Source organism: Caloenas nicobarica, chromosome 3 (assembly GCF_036013445.1).
Source record: "Caloenas nicobarica isolate bCalNic1 chromosome 3, bCalNic1.hap1, whole genome shotgun sequence".
Taxonomy (NCBI): domain Eukaryota; kingdom Metazoa; phylum Chordata; class Aves; order Columbiformes; family Columbidae; genus Caloenas; species Caloenas nicobarica.
The window spans coordinates 60,362,761-60,388,861 of NC_088247.1; the positions used below are offsets into that span (position 1 = coordinate 60,362,761).

The 26,101-nt window shown below is 37.0% G+C and overlaps 1 protein-coding gene across 1 annotated transcript in view; it reads right to left on the bottom strand.

The window, feature by feature from the left end:
* HBS1L (HBS1 like translational GTPase) overlaps positions 1-26,101 on the bottom strand; it is a 61,842-nt gene that overhangs the window by 10,235 nt on the left and 25,506 nt on the right. Inside the window, exons 5-12 of the mRNA XM_065631767.1 lie at positions 16,511-16,619; positions 8,226-8,482; positions 7,582-7,747; positions 5,178-5,295; positions 2,402-2,548; positions 1,647-1,721; positions 776-893; positions 521-589 (exon numbers count right to left, since the gene is read on the bottom strand). Coding sequence (XP_065487839.1) covers positions 521-589; positions 776-893; positions 1,647-1,721; positions 2,402-2,548; positions 5,178-5,295; positions 7,582-7,747; positions 8,226-8,482; positions 16,511-16,619 — 1,059 coding nt within the window. The remainder of the gene's footprint in view (positions 1-520; positions 590-775; positions 894-1,646; positions 1,722-2,401; positions 2,549-5,177; positions 5,296-7,581; positions 7,748-8,225; positions 8,483-16,510; positions 16,620-26,101) is intronic.

Sequence of the window (26,101 nt, forward strand, 5' to 3'; positions counted from 1 at the left end):
TTCATTAAATCCTTGGCTGGTTAAAACAGTCTCACTGTTATCCTTTCCTTCCACTTCACTCTGCTAAATTTTTATATGAAAATGAAGGGATTTATCATTATTTACAGCTACAACAATGAACAGAAAATCAACAGGTCACACTTTTTTAAAATCTAGGAGTGGAAGGTAAAAGAGCCCTACGTCACACTCATAAAAAGTTTGAGAAACATTCATTTAGGCAATAAGAACCACTTTGGGAAAGAGAAAAGCCCAAATTCTGCCCCACAGAACCATCAACTCATTACACAGCCAATTAGCTGGTCATGCAGATTTTCTTCCTCCATTTCTCTTCCAGCGTGTTTCTCCTTCACCAATACTATCTAAAATTCGAACAAGAACACTGCTTGAGAACTTACTATTTCTGCTCAACACTACGGATACACATAAAGCTCCTACTTTAAGACTTATTCTTACATAATTTCTCAACACTTGTGTTGAATATCCATGAAAAGATGGTGAAAATATCATAAAAAGAACCAACCTTTAAAAACATCAGCAACGCATAACCTAAATGGTTTATCCACTGATCTCTGTGGTGGCTTGAAAGAATCTGCAAATAAATTGATAAGACCTCTTACAATTTCTGTATTCAATAACTGTATCAACAACTTTGCACTTAGGGATAAGTCAACTATATTGCGTTCCAAAGACTTTGTCCCACATTTCCCCAAAATGTAAGTTTGACATACACAGGACTAAGATATATTAGTTTTTAAATGAGGAAAATTGCACTCACCAATTTGCTCTAACAAACACTTCCCTTTATACCACTGTGTGAGGTCACTTGACTGACACCTTGTGACCAGATTTTCACCTCCAAGGCCACTTGTTGGGATATAAGCCACATCTGATTCCTAATTAAGAAAACAAACAGAAGTTAACCATTCATTAACAATGGGATCTTCCAGCAGAAGCAAGAGGTGCATTTTTTCAATATTACGTGCCTAAGCTATAAAAGAACAGTTGGCAGATTCATATTTCCCCTGGAGAAGGCCGATTAATCAGTGGATCCATTCCCCTTCTGTTTGCCTCTTGCCTGGTCACAACGCTCCGACAAAGAACTGGGGATATTTAAACATGATGATAGCAACATTAATAACTAAGTGAAACTGAGATCATGTAACAAACTCCAACTCCACATCTGACAGGTAAAACCTCTGTTTAAATTGCTGGTTCATGAATATGGATTTCAGGAAGGCCATAGCCAGGCCAAATGGAGAGTGTTCTTATGAGTTCATAATCCGCAATGACACCTGCTCTGGTATAAAACTCTCTACTGTAATTAATGTAATGCTGAATATTAAGACAGAAGATCCCTGGTCTGTCCTGCTTTATGGACAACAATACCAAGAGGCAACAAATGAGGTGAGTGCCCCAAAGATTCAACAGACCTAAACAAAGATGATGACAGAAAGAGTTAGTACAGAACTGACTAACCTTATCCAGGGCTCAGTGTACGCCCGACCAGTAAGAAAAGGAGTCTGCTATATTATGTGCACATAGCAGTAGCAGGAAAGTGACACAAAATAACCTGACTGTAAAGGCAGAAAAGCTCGTCCTACCCAAACACCCAAACAAAGCAACAAAGACCTCAGAATTTACATTACCTTGAAGCCAGCTTGTTTAAGAAACTGGCCAAGCTTATTCGTAATTTCTTGAAATCTTTCCTGTTGCCAATTGACCTAAAATGGAAAACAGATTATAATAATAAAATCATAGATTTTTAACCGTGACTCAAACATACAGCTGCATGTCATCAACTCTGTAGTACTTGTAGGTGTACTTCACTCACAGCACCCAATGGATTTAAAAATATTTAAGATTCCCAGCTGCATTCATAGTTGAAAATGTAAAAGCATACACATTAACACTTACTGATAGCAAATAAGACACCACTTAACTTGCAAGCCCCTTTAGTTTGATTTGTCATTGAAAAGCACCTTTTTTTTTAACATTCACACAACATTCAGATTCAACAAGATTATATACAACACAGTAACAATCTAAAACACAGGTAGTAATACTTAACACACCTTACATGTTTAGGTAAAGCTCTTGGGGTCTTGACCTGAATGATCACCAAGATGCTCTTGCAGATGCCACTGGGTTAACTGCTTCTGTGAGGTTTTCACAAGTACAAGAGGGACCCCTACTCATTTTAGCACCAAAAATGTCCTTCTGTGCGCTTTGAAAATACACTCGTAAATAAAAACTATTGTAAAGTCTAGACACAAGAGACAGAGCTCGGAATTAAAGAAAGAAATAATACTTTATTATTAGTTTCACAATATTGATGCTTAAAATTAGGGTCTACAATCCTAGATGGAAGTCCTTCAATTAAATGAAAAAAATAAGCACGTACCTGGTCCATTTTATTGACTGCGACAGCTAGCTGTGTCACTCCAAGAGAGCGCACTAATAATCCATGTTCTCGAGTTTGTCCACCTGTCTCAAATCCTGCTTCAAACTCTCCTCTGCTAGCATCCACAACCAAAATAGCCACATCAGCCTACATTAAAAAAAAAAAATACAATCAGAAGTGGTTAAGAGGTGGAAATAATCTGGGTAAATATGCTAATCAGCAACATTTCACACAAAATGTACTCTATACGGGAGGAATCCTGATGTGCTTCAAATGTAATTGAAACTGCTCAGTTCTATCTGTGTCATGCCCACTTTGATGAGGAATTATGGCATTATGTCATTTCATGTCATAAACCACCACTTTCTGTTAAACATAAGCCAACTCTTGGTTTTGGGAACGTGTCTGCTTCAAACTACCGATTCTGGATGTGCTGCACAGACCTCAGCTAAATGAAAGCAGCCTGTGCTCCAGAAGCTTAAGAATGGGTATAACCACAACATCCCGTTCTTCCTGCCTCAGTCTGGACACCTTCACAGTGAGAAGCTGCAGAAGTTACAGATAAAGTCACCTCACTATACAATTGGGACAACCAGTCAACTGCACGTTGGATGTGGATGCTTCGCAGTCTACTCAACACACTGGAGCATGCCAAAAATCACTAGGGGGAAAAGACTAAGTAGCCATCTAAGCAAACTCTCTGCTACAGCATGAAGAGCAAATAGGTATCACACAGTCTACAAAACTGCACAAGAATCAGCCATGTAAGCACAGTGGAAAACCACAGATTTTGCCGTTAGCCTTAAATACTGCTTATATTTCTTCTACTTCTCCTGCTTTGGGAAGTAACAGCCAGTTAAACCATCGTCATGTACCAAGCAACAGCACAAGATGTGAGCAATAAAGGTAGTGTTGTCAAGAGGCAAGTGTAAGATCATTTCATAGGACTGATGAGATGGACAAAAATGGAAACAGAGAGGAGAAAAAGCAGTACTTTCTCCCTTTCCTCACATGCGTCTGCTTCAGGATGCCAGGAGTGGGAAGACAGAGCACGTTGTCCTGGCTCTGAATTCCCCTCACCTTGTTCATGCCACAAAATCCCCACAGCTCATACAGAGACAGCGCAAGTGTGAGAACGGGAAAAGGATGAGGGATGAATTTCCCCACAGCTCTCAGCCTCAGAAGTGCATTGTGGTAAACTTCTCCCTCAAAAAAAAAAGACGTCCTGTATTTTCTAAATTATAAAAACCATACCTCAGGACTTACATGAATTAACCATATATACCAAATGCCAGATCCTGGCCCTGATAAGGCTGATTTGCATTTTGCATAACGGCAGGTGGGGATTCACCTCCTAACAGAATTCTCCACAATAAAAAGGCACCATGGCCACTTCTACATGTGCTTTCTTCCACCCATTGCTTCGGTGCTGAGCCTGCTCTACAGGCAACAGAAACTTGCAAGGTTTCTGTGATTCCTTAACAGGCTTCAGAAGAGACCAGCCCCTCATCATCCTCAGAGCTGAGGGAACACAGAGACACATCAAGTCTCCTTGGCCAGCCCCATCTTCTGCTGAACTGATGGTGGATCTGCAAGTCTTCTCTTAGCACTTGCTGCCGGTATTACTTTTCCCAAAAATGACACACCTATTTAATTTAAAGTCGTAAAGAAGATGGTGTGACTGAGTCGACACTTTTCAGTGTTCTGAAATGAAAGATTTTAAAGATTTTTAAACTCCTGAATTTCCAACAACACATGCTCCATAATATAGATGACTGTACAAGCGCTATACCACACTTTGCAAACTTCTGACTGGCCTGCAGCCTAACTGCTGGGTCACACGGTCTGAGTTCTTACCCTGGCTCTGCTTCAGAGCTAGAGCAGAATTTGGGGCAAACCAGTCTTCCCATAGTATAGTTCTCTTCTATCTGTAAAATCATACTATCACTACTCATCCTTACTGAGATTTTTAGATAAAACTCACATTTTAGACTGTAATGACACGCACAAAGCAAAAAAACTCTACACAGTAGCTTAGCTTAGAAAAAAAAAAATCTTTGATTACGCCGCTACTTTGGAGAATCAGCTCTATTTAAAAAAGGGTGCCTTTAAGCGGAAAAATCCACGCATTTCATGTCAAGTAACCATGTTATTCTTCCCCCCATCTGATTTATTATTTCCATAAATTAAATTGCTAACCTATATGAGAATGGTAAGTACCATACTGAATTCAACAGGTAGTGCACAATACTTTTGACTTTACCTACCGTTCCTAAAGCAAGTGGCAAATAATCTCTGCAAATGTTGTATTGACAGCACAGATGCATTCTGCATAAACTTCATTATCTACGGTGTGTTTTATCACCCCATATAAAATATATTGTTAAATAGAAGAAAGCCCTTTGTTTGACCTCTCCAAATAATTTTTCTTTAAGCTGAAAACCACTTAAAATCTTTACCAACAAGACCACTTCCACAGAACTTCTTGTAGCCATATCCCACACATTTGAACAGCTTTAAAAGGTCAACTCTGATTTTATCAAACTGCAATTTAGTATTCAAATTCTTCCCTAAGAAAACTCTCTTCCACAAAAGAATAGCAACTGTCTTTAAACACATTCTTTTTTCAGTTTAGAAAACTCATGAAAATGTCAAAGATGTTTTAGCACCATCAATGATTGCATTTCATATTAAATGTTAAAGGAGGAAGAAAACCATTTAAGAAAAAGTTATAAATAATAATGCTATTGGAAAAACAGCTTTAGACCATCTCTACCTGTGCAGCTCCTGTGATCATATTTGGAATGAAGTCTTTGTGGCCCGGAGCATCCATCAGTGTAATTACTTTAGTCTTTGTCTCGAATTTGGTCATACCCACATCCATTGTCACTCCCCTTGAATAAAGCATACATGCAACGCACTATTAAAACTGCTTGGAAAGCTGCATAAAGTAAGCTATTAAAAACACAATCATGAAATTATACACCTTATAGCTTTCATTTGATTTAGCTTGCACACAAAAAAAAAGAAAAAAAAAATCTAAAGAAACCTGCTTGCGAAAGAAACCTGCTTGCTGGAAAAGCAGACCTCTAAAGTTGCCTTTCAATAACTCGAGTCACAAACACCCAGAATTCACAGTACTAAATCCTATAGACTATCTATAGACTGTCACCCAACAAGCACAGTGAGAACGTGAAAATTCTACTGCATATTTAAATCATTACTAATTCTACTTTTAATACTTAGCTCTTTGGAAAAGAGCATCATAGCGTAACAGAAACATAGCAAAGAATAGGAAAATAGACACTTTGGGACTACAGGAATACAGTTACACATTTGCAAAGATCCACACGCAGAACCCTGATTATCAAGGAGGGATTGCAGCGCTTTGACTCAGTTCCACATCTCACTAACAACCACATGTCCTGCACAGCACACAGCATGGGATGCATCTGATCAAATGCAAACATCAATCATGCACATGTCTGGGTTAGTCATCTGCTTCTCCATTTACAGACAACAAGGACAGACAGGCACTTTCAAGGAACAAAACTGCTCACATTAGCACAGACACTTAAAACATGTTACTTCAAATGACCAAGCCCCCCCTCCCCAAAAAATAAAACCACCACCACCTAGAAGCCCAAACAGATGGCTCCAGAAAGTTTTTCTTTACAAATATAAAACTTCAAGTAAAGAGAAAACAGAATAAATCGAAAGTACCAATTGAAAAAACTTTTCCCTGAATAGTTACAATTCACCTTCTGAAGAGAAGTCTGGTACCTAAATGCACAAATTTTGGATACTAAAAAAATCATAGACCAAGGGATACCACTTTTAAGGCTCATAACAACTATTCTGCAAACTTTACTTTCTGTTAATATTTTACTCTTTGCAGGCAATAAATACTTGTTTCTGTTTCCGGTTTCTCATGTTAATTACATCCTATCAAAGGCAGCTTGTATTGATAACACACTTAATATGGTGTTTACTTATTCTATTACAGATCTGTGAAAGGAAATAATCTTCAAAGTGTGTCCGCTTTACACCCAGCTATATCTACAGGGATTAAGAAAAAGACTTTTCCTCCCATCAGCTTTTCCTCTTTTACATCCTTAGACTATAATGTCATAACAACAGCACTACCACTACAACATCATCAGCCTTAACTGATGTAAGGCTACTTTTAAAATTCGTGTTGGATGGCTTCAGGATTGTTCCCCTCTTCCCCGTACCTGCACCACCCCCCCGGCTCAGGTTTGTATGTGCACTTCGGAAATGAAAGGACTCTCACAGGCAAAAGTTTAGCTACATAACAGGGACGCTGTGGAAGTGCATCCACCTTTAAAAACCACAACGGTTACACACGTGACAGGGAATGCCTCATACCATGTTCTTCAGGATCAGTTTACATTGTGAAGGTTGTCTCTCCAACCAGAAGAGCTTATATGCTATGAAACCATGGGTGACAAGTGATTGTAAAAGTATAAACACATAAGAAAATGCCTTTTCTTATTGTTTTGTGAACATAGACTATCATGTCTTTAGCTTCCCATAGAGTGTTCTTTAAAGCTCTCACAGATTTTTTTTTTTAATTAGCTTCACTGCTTCCCCATTACATACACTTTCAATATGATAAAATTTAATTTTAAATTTTGTATTTCAAGTTAATAAAGGCAGTTTATAAATAATAGAAATATAATTTATTCATTTACGGATTTTATATTCAATGTAAGTCATATGTGATGAACTGACATTTCAGTGCTTATTTTATAATTCTGACACCTTTTCATAGAAAAACTTAACCTAGAACTTTCCCATAAAACAATAACCAAACTGAGAGAAATTTGGCAGCAATAAACCAGTAAGGGCGCTTTAAATGAACTAATTCAGCCAGTAGAAGCATTCCGCATTGTAGTCCTAGTCTGCACAACACAGCATAGAAATGTGAAGAAATACTCAAATTCTCATTCACGTTTCTTATAACCAAACAAGGACATTATTTTTTTATTTTGATAACATGTACTCATACAAAGAAAAATATTTCCTAGTAAGTATTGAGTAAACATCTTTAAATACTTAGAATATTTCTACCAAAGCATTATTAGCAGATTGATATTTCCTAACAAATCCTGTTCTTTCAGGGAAAAAAGTTAATTTTCATTAGAAGATATTTCTACCTTTCTCTTTCTTCACCAGTTTCATCCAAGACCCATGCATAGGCAAACGAAGCTTTGCCAGCCTTCTTAGATTCCTGTTCATATTTGTGCATAGTTCTTTTGTTCACATTTCCCAAAAGGTAGAGCAGATGACCCATTAAAGTACTTTTACCTGCATCAACATGTCCTGTAGAGGGAAATAAGTATGGTATCAATTTTATTAATTTACACATTTTAAGAATAGCGCAAGAAGAAATACACTAAAACATATGAAAATCACATGCACTAATAATGCTTATGCAATCCATAGAATTTCACAATCCTGTCAGAGAGAGATACAAAGAGATAGTTTATTGAAACAGTCAGCATGACAACCATATAGCACCCCCAAATTTATACTAAAAAGAACACACTGCAAGAAAGAAACCAAACCAAAGTACACTTCACTATACTGTCAAAAGGAAGCTAAGTCAACCTCCCTGTCCTAGTCAAGGACATCTGAATGTACTCCCTCCAAAGAATAATGGTCAAGCAGATGCAGTTGGAAACAGTGTGAGATTTCCCTTCCCTGGAGAGAGGAGTTTTGCTTCTGTTATCAATTCCAGATTCAACCAACACAGTTTTTAATCTCTATGTTTGTCAAAAATATAATTTAACAGTATTACCTATTACCACCAAATTAAGCAGTTGTTTTCCTCCTTGTCTCTTCTCCAACTCTGCTTTCACATCTATTTGTGGTTTTGTCTTGCTTGACTTTTTTACTGGAGTAGGCACCGTATTCTGCTCTTCGGAAACCTGCACTACTTGGGGTGAAAGAGCAGATTTTGAGACTGCCTCAAGTACCCCAGAAGCGACACTGGTGTGTTCAGTTAACGGTCCTTTCTGAAGTATGTTGGCATGGCCATTTTCTTCAGCAATCACACTAGGGAAAAAAAAGAAAACACAAGAAATGCAAAATACAAAGAGGCTGTAGAAATACAGGAGAGAAACTGCATTTTCCCTTCACTATCATGTAAGCCCCAGACAAAGAGTTTGTGATAAACCCATTAAGGTGGAAGCGATAAGCAGCTGGATACAAACTGCACAGATACCAGTTCTGAACATCTTGTCTGAAAAGCACTGTGTACCAAAGCAAGATAAGAAATAATCTTGTAAAATACATGAAACAGATAAACAAAAGCTTCCCACAGCCACTTCTTTTAACAGGGAGTGAAAAGACAGTTGTCTAGAACAACTACAGAGAGCTGGTTGTCTCTGAAGTAAAAGCCAAGTCAACTTTGAAGCATCAATCCTACAATGGCTTCCACATTGTTGTAGAACATAGTAATGTTCTATTGTGGGAACAGTAATACAGTATAAAGAGTAGATACTAAGCATATCTGAGCTCCAATTTAAGGTGCAACGCTTACATAGAGCCATAACAAACAAGTTACATTTATCAATGCTGAGAAATTTGTTTATGCATAAAACAAGGCATCTAGGACTAAGGAGATTTGGATTCTCCAACTAGCCTTCTCTAACATCCTGTTCTCCCACAGATCACCAAACTAATCCTAATAGTAAGTAATGCAAATATTATTCTCTTACACTGTCTCACTCTCTTCTTCTTGGATTTATAATTGAGGATATTTTCCTAATTCACACAAGCTTTCTGAGAATATACAATATGATTCTTAACCTGTTACAGCAAGGATGGCCACTAAAAACAAATGCTAAGTAATATCTTCAAGACAGCAGCAGCTTTCTTACTGCCTGACAGAGCTCCATGGTGAGGCATTAACATAAGCAGCAAGACAGGAACAGAAGCAGTTATTACAGGTGCGACAGCATTGTATCACAGTAAACTTCAAAATATAAACCACTGACCATTACAGTATATTGAAAATACCTACAAAACACTAAGGAGAAGCAGTTTCTTCTCCCGGAAAGCTGGAAATCTTTTCCCATGCTGCTGGCTGCTCTCTATGGAATGGATCCATGCAGGCTCTCAGGCGCAAGCGTCTCCACATGTAGTGTGAATTTTTCACTCTCCACTTTCTGTTTACACAGCACATTTAACTTCCCAGTTTTCCTCTTTTCAACTTCTATAAACAAAACTACTTATTTTGGTACTTTAGAATCCCACAACTTGACACCTCTGCTTTTATTTGACATTAATTCTCATTTTCTGTTGGCATAGGAGCGCTTGCATTATATTAGTCCCTTTCCACTACATATATCTCAGGAAATGATACAGTGCAAGCATGTTAAGCCTACTTAACAAAGCAGTTCAAGAGTTATGATCTAAAAAATTAACCCTAGGAAATATTCAGACTGAACACAAAATTAGCTTCTTACAGCACTAAACAACGTGGGACATTTTATCGGTTTCCCTATTTCCCTGCAGTTTCAGAACCCACCCATGTAATCAGTACTGCAGCAGACACTGATTTTGACACCTTTTTCATAAGGCCCAAAGCCAACTTTTCCTCTTGACTGTGAGACCCCAAAGCAGAAATGTGAGCACTCATTTCATTTGGCTACAGTTCCACAACCCAAGGCCAGGGTCTTACATCAAGGCTGAATACACCAACATATATTTCTGAAACTACTTAAGTAAAAAACTTAGTTTATGCCAGCCACACTGGTTGCAGGGGCACAGATGGTACCTGCACTTCTGCATAATAGACAGACAATTCTGTATCAAGTCTATTATCAATATATTCCTAACCATTTGAAGGGGAACAAGTGTAGATCAAACTACTGCCTTGGATCTAACAATCACGACATTTTAGATTTGACACTACAGAACGAGCCGTACTGTATAACCAACTACAGCCTTAGGCAAGCTCAGTATATAACATCATATCTTGACAAGCTGAATACCCTTTATAAGATGATACACTTGATTCCCTAAATTCTGAAAACTGGTGGGTCATCATTGCTTTAGAGAGAGAAAGGTGATTTACACACCACAGAAAAATAGTCACTATAGTTATCTGTGCTTTCTTCCACCAGAAAAGCTAAGTCCATTTCTATAAGGCTGAACAGAAGGCTCTGTTCTTTTAAAATTCCTTAAATAGCACGTGAAGTTCAAGCTGAAATCTACTTTCAAATGGCACAACAATTATTTTCCATACTGTCTCTTCAGGCACATTTTACTTCATAAAAATTGACTGAAAACAAGAGAGTTGATAGAAGACAATTATGCAGACAATTGCAGTGACAAAGCTTTCTACATATTTTAATAATGTATTTTAAATCATCTGAATTATACAAAGCACACCAGATCATTTTTGCCTGAATCACGTCTTAAAAGAGCCTCATATACTTAAAATTACTTTGCATTAGACATCTTTCATCAAGATTAAGTCTCTTCCATCTTTTTCCTTTTCCAGATAAACTTCAGTTGAGTGTCAGCATAACACCTAGCACTTTCACACTGAATTCCTTTGACTAGTGCCAATAGGCAAAGGTCACACTGTAATGCAAATATGGTATTTCACATGGGTATCAAGTCTTCTGCCTTGAAATTCTAATATTTGAAGTTCTGGAAAGAAGTATTTATACAAGAAGTCGTATCAAAGCAGCCTTTGCAGATGGCAATAGTTTTCTCTCCTTTTCTATGTCTGCATTTCTCCCCAAACCAAGTTTTCAAAAATGAAAAATAATTTTAAAGGAAGATATTTAGATGAAGCTGCAAGTAATGAGACCTAAAAACATAACTCTCATATTTTTCTATAGCTTTCCAAAATATATTCAAAGACTATCACATCAAGCCTGTAAAAAAGACAAAAATGTATTTTGAAAGACAGGTTATTTGCAAGCTTCTAAATTCTATTTTGTTTAGGTAGGTAATGATTTTTTGTTTCTAATCCCAGATGCTCAGATCTTCTTGCAAGCCAAAGCCTATGTCAGTAAGGATTCCAAAAACCAGGATGGATGCTGAGTGGTAGAATTTCAACTAATTACAGCACCTGAAAGAATCACAGTTATTACCAGATTAAATAACTGCTCTCTCAGTTCTAAGTAGCTTTATTGTAACTATGACTGCTTAAGGCTGCCAAATAGTTTTTATTTTGTGTGGTGCAAAGGAAAAGTGCTAAATACAAGTGAAACAATGAGCGAAACATTTCACTCCAGCCATCATAACATTTGGCTTTGCTACTTTTTCAAGGGTACAATATTTGAACAGTCAGTACACTGCTCCAGTTAAGAGTTTTACAGGTTTCAGATACGACCATGTTTTGGAAACCTGAAAACAACCTGTGCTGTGATAAACCAAGACTTGCCATTTCAGAGGAGAAATATCAGAATGAATAGAGTGCATGATCTACTTACAGAGCATCTTGATGAAATAATTCAGCTTTTTGCTGATCAATGTCAGGGAAAGGGAGAGTGAGGTTATTGCTTGGTACCTAAAGGGGAAGACGGGCAGATGAAACGCACAGTTCCAGTCTCATGGAAGCAGATGAAGAGAGATGCAGCAAAAAGGCCACGACAGTTAGTTATTCCTCATGACTTTATTGAAAGTTTGATAACAGCTCAGAGAAACACTAAGACGCTTCATCTCTAACAGTCAATGAAAAACATTAATGACACTGAAAATGTTTTTCAGTAAGCCTTTTCCACTGAGATTTTTCAAAATTAATGAACTGGAAATTTCTGTCAGAAGACAGAGCATATAGGATAGCATACCTAGTATATAGGACAGCATACCTAGTATGTCATTAGTGCAGGTAGTTGAGGGTATAAACAAGTCGATTGCATTAACAAGCACCTTGAGTAGCAAAGTTTCAAATCAGTCTGAGTTATGTTGAACCACCAGATCAAGAAAAAATTATATGTGGAGGAAGAGAACTTCCTAACCAACTGCTTGCATCTTTGCATGAGAACTTGATGGAACTACCAAGAGCAGTCTCAGTTTGCAGACATCTGTGCCCATCTGCTATGTCACTGCTACCTGTTAATGTGAAGCCATTGATTAAGCAACTCTTGATTTCTTTGACAGGACAGAACCATTAAGCACCTTGTGTGTGCAGTGAGGTCATGTACTCAAGAAAGCTTGGCCGTCAGCAATTCAGGCACAAATGTCAAAAGAGCTTACCACAGCTTTTTGTTAGGAAATCAGCGGACATACAAAAACCTGGCAAGGACCTACATTTATTCAAAATTAAAACTGTCAGGCCAGAAACTTCCTATGTGGTCTTGGCAACAAGGACCATAAGAGTAAACTGAGTAAAAATGTTATGGTTACATCACTGTTTTATGGGGAAAATTAAGAAATACAACATATGTTTTTATAAGACACATTAGAAGACAATCTTCACACAACTGTCGAAAGGTTCACACTCCCATGCATTCAAAGAAGAACTTGAAAGCTTATCTGCTGAAGGTTAACTCTGCATAATTTACCTTTTAAACATTATTTTCAATCTTCTAGTCTGGACGCTTAGTGAATTATTTTTATACAACCGACTCTTTCGGAGTACTTACAGTCATTACAGGAATGTCTACATCTATTTCCCCTTTCAAAATTATTAATTACACAATATTGCTCAGGCTGGTTAAAATAATCATGCTTTTTTGCTCACAACTTCTTCTGGCTTCCTTCATGACTTAACAGGAAGAAAAAGCCTGGTAAACAGTTTTGCTAGAGCATCAGAAAAACAGTTCACCAGAAGTGAGCAAACTCCATTTTCTGTAGACAATCCCACTAAGAAAATCTGGCAAAAAAAAAAGCAAACAATGCTTAAAGCAATTCACGGTTTCTAATAATCCATGCATTTTAAATAAGATTTCTTATTATGAGGTCATACCTCATAACAAGATTGAATCATAAAGACTGAATAGCTAGGCAGAGAACGGTGATTTTTTGCTAGTGCCAGACCACTGGTTTTAAAAATATGGTCCTTTAAGATCCTATAAAACGTGACAACAAAAACTAGTTCATACATACTATATAATCACCTTCTAATGGTGTTTGCACCAACATCACACAAATATGTGGAGAGGAGAATAGGAGGCACAACTACAGATGTTTCAGAATGCAAACTGCTGTGAGTAATTTATAATGCTGTACTTTTTGGTCAGTGAAATAGACTATGTACTTAGAAATGTGTATTTATCAATACAACAATAACATAAAAAGTGTCTGAAAAGAGTCAAAAGAACCAGCCTTTCTTAGGTGTTAATAAACACAGATTCATTCTATTCCCTGACAACTCAACCTTATGCTGTCAATAATCCAGCAGATAACTGCAGAAGAAAGAAACCAACTCTGATACTCATGGTGCTGAGGTAGGGGTTCATGTTTTAAGTCTAGAAACAGAGGTGTACAAAGTCATTACAAGTTTGCAAGACGATGCTAGTGCTTCAGCACACCACAATATATTTAGAACAGACTTTATGCAGAGACTGTGGAAAAGAATGAGGAGGGTGTTGGTCTCTCTTCCCAGGTAACAAGCAATATTATGAGAGGAAATGGCCTCGAGTTGCACCACGGGAGGTTTAGATATTAGGAAAAATTTATTCACAGAAAGGGTTGTGAAACAGTGGAACAGGCTGCCCAGAGAAGTGGTCAAGTCACCATCCCTGAAGGCGTTTAGAAGACATGTAGATGAGGCTCTTAGGGACATGATTTAGAGGTGGACTTGACAGTACTAGGTTAACAGTTGGACTTGATCACCTTAAAGGTCTTTTCCAACCAAAACAATTATTTGATTCTATTATTCCAACCGTAAGGAAAACAATCAGGAGAGCAAATGCCACTGTCCTACAGCAGAGGAGGAAAAATGTGATGCAAATATGGTCAACACCTCCTCCCCTTTTCTTCATGTCAAGGTTCTAGTGCCTTGGCAGTGCCTCGACAGTGGCCTGCAGGGCAAATGAAGAAAGGAGGCCTTCACGGACTCCTTAAAGCAGGGGCCTTCAGACAGGCAGATAAGTTTAAAATTTAAATTGCACTTTCTTCTATATTCATTGATTGACTGTGCTTCGAATCTCATGCTCTTTTACAAATTGCTCCACTTCTTACCTATTCTACCCACTCAAAGCTAAATGCCTAAAATGCATCCAATTTCTACAGCAGAAGAGGCTTGTCCTTGATTCGTATTTCAGCAGTACCACTAAATAAGTGAGGCGAATTAAAAAACACCTTCACAATATTGGGGATTTATCTAAAGGGATTACCAGCAGGTCCTGAAGGCTTAATTTTTCCTGTAACAAAAACCAGTATGTAACTCAACTGGAAGCAAGCACGATAAAAACTACTTCAGGGTCCCTAAAGAGAAGCAGAGTGGATGAGAACCATATTAGAGCCAACCGTCTTTCCTCAGAGACTGAGTCGTCACTAGCCTATCCAGGAATTACTCCAGTCTGAAGAAGAGGAAGCATTCTTCTTATCTCCTCCTTCCCTAAGGATCAGGCACACATACACAAGGTGTGGCAGCTGCTATATAAGTACCAGATACAAAATTCCACATTTGCTGTTTTTTATAAAGAAACATTTTAAATAGTCATTATGACAGCTAAAAAATTCAATCACTACTATCCAGGGCTAGCTGGCAGATCTTTTTCACTCAAGATTCCTGTCTTTTTATAAACTTCTATCCAAATTAACTGGATCCACGAAAGTCCCTGTGAAAAACTCCAACTTGTAAGTACTAGAAGCAGCAGAGATAAATGTGCCATGATGTTGACTGGAATTCTGTTATCAAGTCCAGTTATCACATCCAGAGTCACTCATTAGTAGAGGCAAGGAGAAAAAAAATTACATTCTCTTTTATATGTTGCAAATCTCAAACAGCACAGAAAGAGGATTTTGAAAGGTCCAGGTTTTCATTCAGACCTTATTGCATCTAAGTAGCTGAATGAAAGTGATGTCTCTTAGCAATAGCATTTAGCAGCTTCACACGTTGTATTAAATGTGCTTAAGACTAAGTAGATTCAACTGCTTACTTTCCACTCAGTTACCAAACATGCACAAAATACTGTAAAACAAAGGCTATGCCACCCTCTTCCTCCCAAAAATGCTTTCCAGATCAGAACTACCAACACTGCAGGATGAGGTTGGGATGTCAGCACTGTTTACGCTTGTGAATTTTTTTCCTGAGCACGAACTATGGAATTTCTTGCCACAGATTAGGTGGCTATTATAACATTGAGCTTGAAAACAGAATGAGCACATCCCAGTAAGAAAAATCCATTACTCATTCTTAATAGAAATAGCCTAATTAAAAAAAAAAAAATAGGCAGGGAGACACAGAACACTACACATAATGACATTTCACGGACTATATTCCCAACATGCAAGCCCCTTCTTTATATTAAGGATTCACTGCTGGCTGCTCTTGTAGGTGGACTCTGATCCAGATGTCTGTTTTCACACTCTCACAAGACAGCCCCTCAACAGTTCCAAGTCAGGATAAAACCAGAACTACTGCTCAGCTATTCTAATTTGGCTAACGCATTAAGGAGAACCAATTTCTTCTCTACAATAGTTGTACCCTGGACACCTGTGAAAGTTAATAAAAGCTGCAGAGGAAGACAAAGTTTAGCCATAAGTGATTGGTTTTGCCATAAATTATTCTTAAATATATTACTTCCTTTGAAGAACAAGCAATTACAGTTAAGATTTATTGATTTCATAATTCCACTTAGAGAACTAAATTTAAAATAAACGAACCCCAAGAAAGTTCAGTATTCTATGAAACGGATGTTTAAATAATCTGACTAGCTGATATGTCTCTGCTATATTCATAGTGAAAGGATTTGTTAAACTCAAAACGTGAGGTACCATCTTCTGAAAGTGATTCTGAGTCAAACAAGAAGCTGAGATGGTTAGTTCTGAAGAGTGACACTAAAACTGCTGTAAAAAATAGAAAAAAAATGAAGAAGAAAACTTGCTACAGGTGCATCAGTCTGAAAGAAGAGCTGCTGATGTACCTTTACGTACAAGGGCTTGGCTTACCATGGAACTTCAAATCCCATAGATTGTTTCTTTCCAGACACTGTCATTTTGGTAACTTTTGGCACAATTTCAGATTCCACTCTGGCTGACTGGAAATCCCTTGTTTTTCCTAGCAATAGACAAAAAGTAAGTTTGAATTTAAGGTTGTGACTAACACGTGTTAAATATAAAGTTTAACAAGTTACATTACTTCTCTTCAACCCAAAGATATCAGTCTGTGATGATGATTTCTCACACTTCAGTGTCTTACTTGCATATATTATATAGTCATTCAAAATACTTTACAAAGTTATATTTACTGTGAAAATCTCATCTGTATTCACATGACGCCTACACCATTCAAGAGCTTTACTCGCAGCAGTTCTGCTGAATGCCAGAAGCACTTTATGCAATATGAGGATGAAGAAACACTCTGCAGCAGCTCAGTAGCTGATTAGGTTAATTCTTATTTAGAGCCTTTCTTTCACCTTAACATTGTTGAGCCTCAAGGCTATTGTAAGGTAAAAAAAAATACATCTACGTCAGGTACTGCTAGCAGCAGCACAGCTAACGTGTGGCTACCAGGCCTTCCCTGAAACCTGGAAACAGTTGTCTCATACTGACTTATGCCAAAGAAGCCAAGCAATACCCAAAAGCAAGCTGACTTAAAGGTTATTTAGAAATAATTACCAGAGTTGAGTAACATTAATTACTTTAAAGGTATCAATTTTTACCATAACTTCAATGAAAACACAATTACAGTAAGGTTCATTCTTAATTTCATGAAACTACAGTTTCATAACGAATAGCATGACACAGCTATTAGTTTCTTGTCAAGCTGGAAAAAAAAAAAAAAAGATTATTTACTCTGGGGAGGGAGAGTTTAAGTAAAAGAAGTAAACTAGCTTTTTTCTTTCTGGAATTCCCTCTTCAATATGTTAGGATCCCTTTTCTCTTCAATGAGAAAGACTTCCAGCTTTACAGCATGAGTGACAGTGGCTGTACCTTGTGTTCTAAAGGATGTTAAACACACAGGAAAGCAAAACAATAACCTGAATTCAGAATTAAGTTGCAAGTTTTAAGCAATCTTCACCTACAGATGTGTCTGAAAACTAGAAAAATGCCACTACTCTTCCAATAATACACCAGTTCAGTCAGAGTGAATACTTTAAATAACAAGTTAATCTTTTAAGTATGGTAGATTACTATTTTAAGATGAACTGTTGGAGTAATTTAGTCCTACTTATTAGGTTAAGTCTTTATTGAATTATAAAGTATGATGGCTATACCTTTAAAACCACAAAATCATATTGCTTTGCAGGTTAATATATAAAGTTGGGGTCAAAGTGGCTGAAGATTTCAGGTAAGGAAACAGACCACATCACAGACATGTCTATAATAGACAGCATACCAGAAAAGCTGTTATGCAACTTTTCCTAAACAATCACACTACAGACCAGACATCCTTATTTAATTGATGACTTGGGTTTCAATCTCCCTCATTTGTCTTATCTACTGATGCTCATTTTATTTACATGCCACCTGGAGCTCCCTGGAAGAAGCAGTATGTATGTGTATTATTAATAGTTGCATACCAAGTATACTGTATTTAAGGAAAAAAGTAAGAGAAATAAAGGCAACAGCACAAACAATGGTTTACAATAATCACAAATTATGTAACTGACAAACAAATAGTAAAGATTCAGAATATAAAACTCTAAGATCACTGGACAAGAACTACTAGTTAAGCATAAAGATTTTGTTTCATCTCCAAGCTCCTACAGAAATCACCTACCACATTTTTTTTTAATGAGTAGTTAATCACTTGAGTTACAGTAAAAATTACTTTTGTTGCAAATTTGGTATGTTTTTTTCCACTTCAATTCTAACAATTTTCAAGCAGCCATCATTTTCAACTGTCAATTAAACATGAATGCCTTACATGTCATTTGAAAGCTGAATTACAGTTAATTCTCAGAAAACAACCATGTTTGAAATCTGGCTGCTAGGAACTAATAATTACAAAAAACGCAATGAAATTGAAATCAGATGAGTTGAAAGAAACCAAGATAACAATTCATATCATATAACTTGAAAATAATTTGTGATCTATTAGCCATATTTGCTACATATGATCCAAAATCAAAAGTCAAAGGTTTTACAAAATACATCTTCTCTAATCATAAGCTTCACTCTGTACAAATACTATGGGGTGTTTGACACTGATACAAAGTTAAATGTACAAGGAGACCAAATACTTTCAATGAATCGAGTATTTGACACAGAAAACATAGAAATTTAAAACTAGAGATTAGGAAACACTAAAAGTTTAAAGAACATACAAAAATAAAATTACAAACAGCAAAAGGAAATAAAGTAATTGTCAACTGACAGCACTGATGGCTTGGGTGGGTTTTTTCCTTATTTGTTTTTATAAAGCACTAATATTTCAGCACAGGCAGAGGGAAGAAACAGACCAGGATCATATAAACACAAACCAAACCATAGAACATAGTCCTGCAATGGTGGCATTTAAATAGGTGCAAAGACAACACAAGAATTATTCGTAACACTACTGACAGAAGCGTCAAATATATTTTTCTAACTTTAATGTTTTTATAACCAAGTACCAGAAAATCAAGCAGCTCACTTGAGGTATGGACCGAGTCTGCCTTTTGTGCACTGCAAGCACCACTAAAGATTAGTAATGATGGGCTTCATTACAAAAGACACGAGGCCAGGAAAGGAATATAATTTACTGTCTAATCTATTGGGCACCCAAGAAAACTGCATGATAAATTCTTATCTGCTTTAGCAGGCAAAACAAAAGCTATTCAGCACTTAACAGATCATATGCAAATCCTTAAACTGCACCCTGGATCTAAAAGGAAATCAATGCATAATGCTCAGGGCATTCTTAAAACACTTCTTAATCAACAAGCAGAGTATCCTACGGCAACTGAAGTGCACTACAAGCCTGGAAAACTGTAGGAGCAGTAATCCAAATTTGATGAGGACAAGAGCAGCTATGAGGAAAATTAACCTCCAAAGGAAAAGGATATGAAAGCTATATTAGGTTTTGCCAAGAAAGGCTTCATGAAGTTCTTCATGCCTACTGCCACTTGGACGTTCTTAAATACATACCTAAGTAATTCTAGGGCAATACATTTCCTAAATCAAGAGTACATGTAAAATAATAACAAAGACAGATATATCTTTCATAAACTCCTCAAGAAGTGACAATACCTCCTTGATAGATTTCACTTACTCTAGCATTGAAGAAAGCAAAAATAAGATTAGATCACATGCAAGTAAATGTATCAATTGGCCAATGGTGTCAAACTGCAGAGCAAGAGATTCTACTGAAGAGGACACTCCATAAAAATCCTGGCAGGCAATTCACTAACTTAACACTAGGAAAATTTAAAGTTTTCCTTCCATGAAAACAAAAGTATACATTCATAAATTATAAAAATGTAAAGGCTTGTCAGCATGATAGTTCTCACAATTCAGAATGTTTAAAACACAAAATTTCTAGCCTATTTTAAGCAAAGTAGTTTTCAGACAGATATTGGGTATCTAGACTGCACTGACATCAGAGTACCTAGAGTAAAGCATTCTGTAGCTACGGGTCAAACAGTATCACAAAATAAAACATGCGCTGACGCAACTTGTCTCAGTATTACATTAGGACGAGCCTAACGCTACAGGGAACTGACAGTCCCGCACTGACGTTACTCCGGTACAACTATGACAGGGTGTGACAACTTGACTTTATTATTCTTCTCTTCCCTTTTGCCTTTCCTGCGACTGCCAACTGGTCTTGTGACTTAAAAGCTTTTTGATTTAGTCAAAAAGTATTACTAACGACGCCTACTATAACTTTGAAACTATTAAAAGTACAATCCGAAAATCTGACAGCAAATAAGTATGTGCTGACTGATACACAGGACACAGGCACATATACATGCAGGAAGCAAGTGAAACGTAGGGACAGTCTTTAAAAATGGCAACAGCCTCTCTGGATGTTCAAGCTGGAAGAGCAGAAGTGTATGCATACAGTCAACTGAGTTCCTTTAGCGTAAGCAACTCCCTAGATTTTGGGTTTCCTTTGTAAAAATGCTTTTAAGGAGTACCTGTAAAAGATTTAAACAAACAAATCAAAATATTATTTTAGCTTCTTTATCATACATAACAAGCTTGAGAAGCTCTTTTTTCAGTTTTTGTTGGTTTATATACTTACATTGAAAGTAACAGGAAGACTAAAATTGGTCTTTTCTCTAATTCTGTTGGAGGATTGCAAATTATGTTTCAGTGCTTGGAAGAGTTGATTGCCAGTCTACTCTGTTCCCAGGTAGTTTAGAGGAGCAAACAAACAGGAGTCTGTTAAGCAATCGCTATCTCAAGAAAGACACATTGATACCAAGTGAAACAGGGATACTGGCGTATTTGGAGAAATGTGTACTAGCACTCGTTCTTCACATCCACACTGGTTTCAATCAGACGGCCACACCTTGTTGACAATACAAACAAAATGCCCCCATTTTCAGTTCCTATACGCAGAGGCTTCTCCTCCCAATTTGTTTCCCCCTGATCAAATTGTATAATGGCACTGAAACTTTAAGCTCAACTACACCACTGCATAGAGAAGCCTGCTTCTGATAATACGAACCAGAATTTTTAATATGCCTGAATTCAGCTTGAAAAACAAGGAAGGAAGAAGGTCAATATGTTAGGCATGTCTTGACTCTGTGCTCTTTCAGATGGCAATTCAATTTAAATAAATCCACATCTACACACAAAACAACTACTAGTGGTGTATAGCACTGGCAAAGGAATGTACTTCCAAGGAAATTACATGCTAATTAACTGTTTCCAGATTGCAGTTCCTTTCTCTTTAAAGCTTTAAGTAATTTCCATGCTTTTGAAATTTTTACTTAATTTATATTGATTCTCCTATTTTCAAAACTGGTATGAGCACTTAAAGAAGAAGGCTGCACACTATTTCGGTTTTGAACAGGGTTGGGGATCCTAGATGCTATTGACACTTAAGAGACATGTTTACTAAGGCAGGTCCTCCTAGCACTATCTAAATCAGTACATATACATGTAACACCATGTGTTCTGATCTAGAACATATGGTTTGCATCCCTTACTCTGCTGCAGGCTTTCTATATAACCACAAGCAAGACACTTAGACCTTTGTCTACCAATTATACAGGAACAGCCACAAATTGCAGAAAAGAAAAAAGACAGTGCAATGGTTTTGTGCTGGTCTTGTGCATCATGTCATGAGCTTCTTCCATGTATGTTTTGTGACTCACTGATTATAAAAATATTTTTGCATACACTACTAGCAGTATAACGATTGAGCGTACTAGTATAATAATAACAGAAGCACAGACAGGACTCTTGAGAGCAGATTTAATAACTGAGGCCTCTATCAAGTTAATACTTCCCTTCTTATATGCTGTGCTACGATCTACAACTAATTTTAAGGCCCTACAATTGTGAAATTGTTCCAAATATGGACTATACATGAGACAACCAGATGAGAGATGCCAGCCTGATTACATACAATTTCATGTTAAGAAGTATGTTCCACCTGTTTGCCCACGTTTGTGGGTTTATACTAACATCTAATACAGCCATCCATCATTCTAATCAGTTATTCCAAAATTTTGACTGTAACATATTCCAGCTGACAAATTTCAAACTGTTTATATCCTTCTACTTATGCCATAAACCTCACGAGCTTCTAGCTTTTAATTAAAACCTTTAATTTGCCTTAAAAACAGTAGAATTGTATTTTTCTCCCTTCAATTTTTGCAACACACAGGAAAAATAACATAAAGGACAGGAGTTGGACTCGATGATCCTTGTGGGTCCCTTCCAACTTGGGACATTCTGTTCTATGAAATATAAAAATTCGTCAAATTAAACAGATACATTACTATACATTTTTTTTTAATTCAACGGAACGATTTGACACTCGTAAATTCTACAAAATGTTGTAGGACACAGTGGCAACTTGCAGCATGGTTTAGTTTAGCTTCCCACAGAGCACACCGGCTCTTCAGTGGCAGTGGTACTGAGTATTAGTATTAGCAACACATCACACTGCTGGGAGGAATATCAGAAGTCCAAAACTCTCAACCATGTCCTACCAGTAGATAACATGATTACTGAACTTAGGATATCCCAGATTTCCTAAATTTACACAGTTCACTAACCTTTAAAACATTCTGCCTGCATATAATTTGTCATGTGCTTACCCCTATAGGCCATCATTTGAATTTCTTTGGACGTAAGAGGTAAGCGACAAAGTCTGCTGCACAATGTGAGAAGTTCAGCATACAGAAATCCTTTGTAATGCAAATATATAAAGCAATATAGGATAATTGGGAAAGGAAAAATTAAATTATTTAGAAAATCCTCTCCCACTCTTCTATGACCCTAGAAACATCAGCAGCCTTTCATGGAGTGTCTCTGATAGCACATAAACACCACCTCACTCTAATAAAAATGCCACATGTGAAAAAAAATTCAAAATGTTACTTTAGCATTTAAATTATACCAGTTCAAAACACTCATTTTTAGGAAAATACATGACATTATACTATTATGAACTGCAATGTACAAATGGATGCTACCAAACATCCACAGCACTTATCAAAATAATGGAACAGGCCAAAATAATGGAAAAGGCAACTTGCTAAGTCACCTCCCAATGCTGAGACACAGCCATTCTAAAGATACTACTGAAAACAATTCTCCAAACAAGAACACTGCACTTTTTCTTTTTAAAAGAAAGGTTATTTCCTAATAGAAACCACCGTCAGGGGTTTTCCAGGTAGCTTCATCTTCTTGTTTAAACTATTACCTTCTCTGCAAAGTTTCAGACAGCGAATTTGACTTTTTTTTTTTTTTTCATGAAACTGGGAGTAGGCATTTTCACTGAAAAATGCTGAAAATATAAATGTCTGCTTGCACCTGACTACAAGAATTTTCTTGTTTTGTTTTCAAGGTTTGATACAGCAGGAGGGAGAAGGGATACAACAGGCTATTGAGTGATATTTCTGAGTATCTCCAGCACGGGCCAGTTCTCTATGGCCCACAAAATATAAACAGCACAACTTGCTCCTCCAAGGCTGAAGTTTCACAAACATTTTGCTTCACTACGTGCAGTTGCAACAGCTGGATGTGCAGTGGGCACAGACAGAAGCTCTGGAAGCCTCGCCTGTTAGAGTCAGCTGGCACTTCCCATTGCTCAGGCTTTACTTTCAATGCTTGAAATTGTCAGCAAGTAGAACTCCTTAGTCCAAAAATTAATTTGTTCAAGAGAGGTACCTGCCTGGGGCTGATTTTTTTTTTTTTTTTCCTTCCAGACAGGGAGAACAGGGAAACTGGAAAAGATGAGACAGAACAGTTTATTTTCAAAAACTGAAAATGAACACAAACTATGGGTGGAAAAAATTGAATGGGGAAAAGAATCATGGCGAATGACTGGAAAATAGGTAGGAAACTGAGAATGGCCAGATAGGGGGTTTGGAATGATAAAGTGGAAAAAATGGAACTACAATGAAAAATTTGGAATGACGTAAGGAAATATCGTGTTTAGGGCACAAACAGGAATTAAACAAAAAAATTTGAACATGACTAAATAAATTAGAGGATGAGAAGAACATGGGTACTGACATTAGATCAGGTGAAAGTGGATGAGGTGGAATGTGTTATAACAAGGCAGTAACACATTTTCTTTCCTGCCTGAAACTTGGCCAAAATTTCTGGCATCAACACTTCCTCCTCTACTGATGCCAAATGATACAGAACAGAGCAGTCAGATACAGCTGCACTCTCTTGCTTTTCTTACCAGAAATAAACACCTTTCCATGGAACTTTACTCAAATTCAAATTTGAGTATTCAAATATTCAAATGATACAAAATTAATTTTACCTACTAGAGCTATTTTTTCTCTGTGATTCTTTATTGTAATAATTCAATTGAATGGCATTCATTTACATTAGAATATCTGATGTCCCACAGAAACCTAATGTCTCAGAGAATGGTGTAATATGTATTTTTATATAAAACTTTTTACTGAGCTCTATTACATCTGTGACCATTCAGTGTTTTAGCAAATTAAACTTTAATGTCTCAATATCTGGATGCCTAACACGACATTCCAATCAGCATCCATCTCTAAGAAGTTACGCTTAAAGCAACACAGATCAACAAAGGAACACACAGTTCAGCTCGATATGTAGACCATTGGTATGGTCTTTCCAGAAACATGGATTATTGGTCTGGTCTACATTCACAGTTAACATATTAAGGGAAGGAAAGGCACTGTCACTGGATTAAAACTCTCAGATTTCCAGTTTCACTAAGCCAACACCTCCCATGTAAAAGTCCGGAGATCTGCTGTGCAGAAAGGCGAACTGGGGGGGTGTCTGTTTTCTTCTAGAGATTACAAAGACATCAGCCACCTCCTTTTGATGTTTCTGGTACATAAACACGTAAAGGTCCAATAGGAATTCACAACAATCAAAACAGACTTTCTCATCTGTCAAGTTTTTGTAAAGAATGTCCCTGTGGTATTTCTCATGCCTACTGCTTATAGTTAAATGGACTAAAATCCAGTCCTTCACATAATCATAACTCAGTACAACTCATCCTGTAACTACTGAAACCTGTTTTGTGGGAGGCGTATTGCTTCGCACTCTAGCAATGCCAATGATGCCCCTTCTCAATCCGTAACTGAAGCTACGATGTGCTGTAAAAATAATTTATTAGACATCTTCAGTTGTTCTGTAACAGCACCTTTACTCTCCCACACATACACAACTGTAAGTCGTTGGTGGTGTTTTCTAATTCAACGAATTTTTCTTAAATGACTGTGAATTGTCTTTCACTGAGATTTAGAAAAAGCTCGGTCTGGTATTTCTGAAATGCAACTTCCTACCATAAATGGTCATGTAAAGAGCAGAGTCAGCACTACTGGCAGGATAACCCTAAAAAGATATCCCCTTTAGCCAGTCACTTAATTGAACAGAATACACAGAGTCCATGCAAATTACCAGAATTTCTGTTAAAACCTTGGCCCAAAATGAGTGTGTAAAACTGAAAGTACAATATGTACATTCTACTACAATTATATTGAATTTCCAAAAATAACAGAGAGCAATTTCAGGTTTAATTCTTAACTAATATTACAATGCCAGAGGATGGTGCTATTTCCCTCTACATCATCCAGGTAATTCAGAAATAACATCCGGCCTTTTACACATTGACGTTTTCTACACAAGTACATGCCTGTTGATTGCAGGAGTGCAAGGCATTTGACAAAATAATGCTTTTTTCCTCATCCACAACTTCTACTTATGCACCAAAATTACTCCAGTGTGAAACAAAAGTTTAAATATTCTATTCTAAATAAGAATAAAACAATTATAAAAATTCTATATAAGAAGAGTGAACAGAAAAGCATACTGGCAAATTGATAGTATATAAAAAGTAAAATCATCTTACATCTGTTCAACTCTTCTACAACCACTGCAAGCTTTCTGGAGAAACTTAATGAGGTGGCCTTTTGAAGTTACAGAAGAAAA